At 36.9% G+C, this 4,984-nt stretch overlaps 1 protein-coding gene across 7 annotated transcripts in view; it reads right to left on the minus strand.

The window, feature by feature from the left end:
- LOC107655583 (acyl-CoA oxidase-like) overlaps positions 1–3,667 on the minus strand; it is a 46,154-nt gene extending 42,487 nt beyond the window's left edge. For 4 of the 7 annotated variants that reach the window (XM_016443143.1, XM_016443127.1, XM_016443120.1 and 1 more), the window contains exons 1-8: positions 3,484–3,667; positions 3,260–3,356; positions 2,869–2,955; positions 2,449–2,535; positions 1,520–1,618; positions 1,064–1,178; positions 640–726; positions 476–548 (exon numbers count right to left, since the gene is read on the minus strand). In XM_016443143.1, coding sequence (XP_016298629.1) covers positions 476–548; positions 640–726; positions 1,064–1,178; positions 1,520–1,618; positions 2,449–2,535; positions 2,869–2,955; positions 3,260–3,356; positions 3,484–3,596 — 758 coding nt within the window. In that variant the 5' untranslated portion in view covers positions 3,597–3,667. Of the gene's footprint in view, positions 1–475; positions 549–639; positions 727–1,063; positions 1,179–1,519; positions 1,619–2,448; positions 2,536–2,868; positions 2,956–3,259; positions 3,357–3,483 lie in introns of those variants that run through there. The other 3 variants (XM_016443135.1, XM_016443152.1, XM_016443171.1) reach the window with 3 other exon arrangements.
- Positions 3,668–4,984: the final 1,317 nt, after the last annotated feature.

Below are 4,984 nucleotides of genomic sequence, written 5' to 3' on the forward strand. Positions count from 1 at the left end.
ACAGCGTCACACACGGCGGGCTAGAGTGAGCGGCGGCCGGCAGATTCGACGAACGAGCGTCCGGCGGGCTTGCAGGAACCACATGTGACGACCCCGGGCTGGACTCCGCTTCGTCCACGGTGAAAGCCGATCCGGTGATCCACAGCTCTGAATACTTAGGACCATGTGATATTTCAGTTTTTCTTTTTTAATAAATCTGCAAAAATGTCAACAATTCTGTGTTTTTCTGTCAATATGGGGTGCTGTGTGTACATTAATGAGGAAAAAAAATTAACTTAAATGATTTTAGCAAATGGCTGCAATATAACAAAGAGTGAAAAATTTAAGGGGGTCTGAATACTTTCCGTACCCACTGTATATGTATGTGTGTGTGTGTGTGTGTGTTTTTCATGATTGTGGCAATTTCTATTATCATCTCATGAATGCCTTTTAGTTCACGATGCCTAATCTACAGTAATTCTGTCCGTTAACTCACTTTCTCAGCAGATTTTCCTGTGGTATCCGGACGTTATTAAATATCAAAATGCCATTGTCAACCCCATGCAGACCTGCGTAAAAACACATATAAAGTAAAACAGTCAAAACTTGGAAAAACTTTATTGAGGAGGGCTGTATTGAAAAATAGTGTTATTGTATTACCTTCCTTGTGCTTCATGTCAATGGTCGTCACTCCTGGCCACATGACTCCATTCTGATCACGGATTGGTACAATAAAGCAGTGGGGACCTGGGACAGACATCATCTCAATAAGAAGCATGATTTAGGTGTCGTTCATATCCATACAAGTTATGTGCTAAAGTTTAACACATGGGTTAGTGATTCAAGCTGTTTCTGTCTTGTTTAACAGATCAATCGGTGCACAATACATGTCAAACATTTTTAGATAACACCAAAATTTGTCACGCATGTCCACATATACAATTTAAATCAGTGGGTCCATGTCTAAATGAGCCCAAATGAGTTGTTAGAAGCATGCCAGATATGATGAACTAATGTGCAGACAGGCTTGTGATGATAATTCAGTATGTAAAGTCAGTATGAACAGCCGTTGCATCACTCTTACCCTGAGATTCTCCATTTATAATGAGCTGAGCAAACACAGCAGCATAGTTTCCTTTCATTGCATTCCCGATGTACATTTTCTGAGCATCTTCGGAAGGTGTGTGAATAATAAACTCCTGCAAAACAACCATCAGAAACATTTTAAACTCAACTCTGTGTCTGTTTCGCAATAATTCAAGTGTGGATATGAGTCACAAAAATTAAAGCTCTCCAGTGAATAACACATTATAGAACCTTTTTTGGTACTTTTGAACCTTTTTGGAGCTTAATGGTATAAATCTCAGCTGTATTTTATAAAATAAGTAAGCATGACTATCATATGGTTTTACAACTTAAGTTGTTGCTGACGCCAGAATTTATAATTTCGGGTAAACTATTCCTTTAAAATTTGCATTGAAATCACTGTTGATCCCAGACAGTCCTGTAGATGAAAGCATAGAGTAGACTCGGGAATCACCTGTGTGGATTGATTGTATCGGGCCTCAGTGAGAATGCCTCGAACGTTGCTACCGTGGCCCCTCTCAGTCATCGCAAACATCCCTGTAAATTGTAACTCCTGCAATTAAACACAAAAATGTATAGGGCATGTTGCATTGACATTAAAGGAATAGCTCACCCCAAAATGAAAATTTGCCTCACCCATCCATGATGTAGATGAGTTTGTTTCTTTATCAGAACAGATTTGGAGAAATGTAGCATTCCATCACTTGCTCACCAATGGATCCTCTGCAGTGAATGGGTGCCGTCAGAATGAGAGTCCAAACAGCTGATAAAAACATCACAAGTCTCCACAAGTAATCCACACCACTCCAGTCCATCAGTTAATGTCTTGTGAAGCGAAAAGCTGCGTGTTTGTAAGAAACAAATCCATCATTAAGACATTATTATGGATTATGGACTTGTTATTATGGATCAAGGACTCGTATTTTAGCCGAAAGCAAAGGATTGAAGTTAAAACGTCTTAATGATGGATTTGTTTCTTACAAACACGTAGCTTTTCGCTTCACAAGACATTCATTGATGGACTGGAGTGGTGTGGATTATTGTGATGTTTTTATCAGCTGTTTGGACTCTCATTCTGACGGCACCCATTCACTGCAGAGGAGCCATTGGTGAGCAAGTGATGCAATGCTAAAATTCTCCAAATCCGATGAAGAAATAAACTCATCTTGGATGGCCTGAGGGTGAGGAAGTATTCAGACCACTTTAATTTTGGGGTAAACTATACCTTGAAATCAATCATTTCAGCCATTCTTGCAATAAACAAACACATGTGCAAACTCATGGAGACCAAAATGACCAGGACTTTGACTTGCAAACATTTTTGTGCACATGTGTTGAGGGTGTTTCAAAGTCTGGAGCGCACAGAATCTATTCATGACTTACTGAAACAGGGAGATACCATTTCATCTTCTGCTCTGGACTGCCTAGATTATTGACAGCACCTCCATACAGTCCACACACAACACCGAGCTGAGGGTTACAACAAATAGTGCAGTGTGACTATTCAAATGTGGAATAAATGCAAATGTGTAGTGTCATGCATGTCAACACATGCAAATGTCTCGAGAACAGCTCAAAATTCAGCTATAGTGTAAACAACAGCAACCCAAGATGTTAGAAAACGTTGCAGCTGATTTCAGCATAATTACCTTTATTATGAAGCAGCTGGAATTTTAGAATACACTGCAATAATGATTTTACAACAATTTGTATGTGTAACTGTTTGTGAAATTTACTAGCGATTTCTGAGTGAAAGTTGTTTCTACACCATTTTTGTCAGTGTACAGCACAAAATTGACAAACCTTGACTCCCGTGGCCATGTCAGCAGAGCAGATGATCTCAGTGATGCCTAAACTCTTGTTTGTGAAGCCTTTTTGCTTATCTTTTAGCTAAACAAAGGCAAATAATATATTTTCAATATGCATTACACTAAGAAAAAATAACAACATTGTAATGCCTGCATGTTTTTGATGCAGTGGGTTTTATGATATCATGGCAAAACCACATTTTTTGTCCCATGTACCATGGTAAAACCACGTTTTAGAACTTCTACCATGTTAACTAACAATGCTGAGCTTTGGAGGACAACGTGAATTTCAGTAATATATCAAAGTGCTATTGTTTTTACCAAATGACAACATAGCTTTACCATGGTAACACCATAGTACTTGTTGAAGACGTGCAGAAGTTTACCTGATTTCGAAGGTGTTCTTTCATGAAAGGCAGTCTTAACAAGTGATAGAGTCTCTCTGCAGTCAGGTCTCTGCTCTGATCCAAAGTCAGTTCATAACTGCAGGAGAACACGAGTTTAAATCTATTAAATCTTAACGAAATGTGAAACAGCCTCCATCGTGTGTCTGGAAGCGGTGACTGTATGTTTCCTTTTATTAACTCCCGTGAAAACACGGTTTACTTACCTGCTGGACTGAAACAGTTCACACTTTGAAATCGCGTCACGAAAAGCATCTTTAATCTCCCAGAATTCTCCATCTAGATATCTGGCAAAGCTGCGGTACTGTATTTGATCCATGGATGATAACAACAGGACTCGAGTTCTTCGTGTTTTCACTTTCACTGTAACTGTAACATTCCACTTCCGCGTTTGGATGATGATGTCACGCGTTGCGCGGCAACACGGTCAATACACGTGTTTCATTCTGATTGCCGGATGGATAACACATATAAATGTGCACTCATTTATGAACTGTAATAAAAAAAATGATAACAATAGTATAATAACAGTAAAACAATAACAATAGAGACTTTTAATGTTGAAAGCTGTTTGGAACATTAATAATGCAAAGTAAAAACGTTCTTTTGGATCTTTGTTAAAGAGTAATGCATTGTATATCTCGCCCTTTAATATCAAAACAATCATAAATGACAAGAACGCATATGAGATGATATGTTTCATTTTGAATGTTGAAGTTTTTTTGTGGTTGCTAAATGTTTAAAGTTATAGGGCTGTAAAATTATAATACTGGGTTTTTATTTCTTTTAAAAAGTGTGTTTTTCTTTCTTTTTTGCCAAGTATAACAAACAATCAAATAAATAATAAATAAATAAAATATAGAAATAAATAAAACCTAATAATAATAAAAATGTGGAGCATAAAAATCTGGAGTAAAGACTTTTTTATCTTTGTTAAATAGTAGATTTTTACCTTGTGTATCTTAATATCAAGTTAATATCAAGATAATATCAACAGTAATAAATTACAAGAAAGCACATGAGACGATATGCTGTGTTTTCTCTTATGCTGAATTCTAAAGTTTTTTGTGTGTTTATGAAATCTTTAAAAAGTAAAAAGGTTATACTATTATAGGACCGTAAAATGATACATTATATAACATATGTAACAGTCAGCAATGATGCCGTTATGATTATGTGAAATGAGAAAAGTGTCCTACAGCTCTGCTGGATTTTATTATGTCCTATCAAGGTTAGATTGCTCCTCCCATTCTTATCAATGGCACAGCCAGGCGCCGGAGCAGACGCAAGTAGACACAAATAAACTACTGGCTGCTTTGCACAGGTCAGCGTGGCCTTAGAAAAAACATAACCAATTACTGCCCATACAGAAATATAATATATATGACATATATTGCCCCATATCACCACTGATATTGCCATTTATGTTACTCTAAAGTGTACATTCACATATGTGTACACTCTTTGGGTAGATGAAGATGTACAGTAAGCTTATAACATATAAAATTCTCACAGTAAAATTAGTATATTATGTACATATATTGAGAATATCTGTGTGACCTATTTGATTTTCATATGGCATTTTATGTAGCAATTATGTTGACAATGTACTGTATATTTTATTTATATATGCAACTTTATTAAAACAACATATATGCAAAAACTCTCTCTCTCGCTCTCTCTCTCTCTCTCTCTCTCTCTCTCTCT

The sequence above is a fragment of the Sinocyclocheilus anshuiensis genome, unplaced genomic scaffold (assembly GCF_001515605.1).
Source record: "Sinocyclocheilus anshuiensis isolate Anshui unplaced genomic scaffold, SAMN03320099.WGS_v1.1 scaffold1463, whole genome shotgun sequence".
NCBI classification, from domain to species: Eukaryota; Metazoa; Chordata; class Actinopteri; order Cypriniformes; family Cyprinidae; genus Sinocyclocheilus; species Sinocyclocheilus anshuiensis.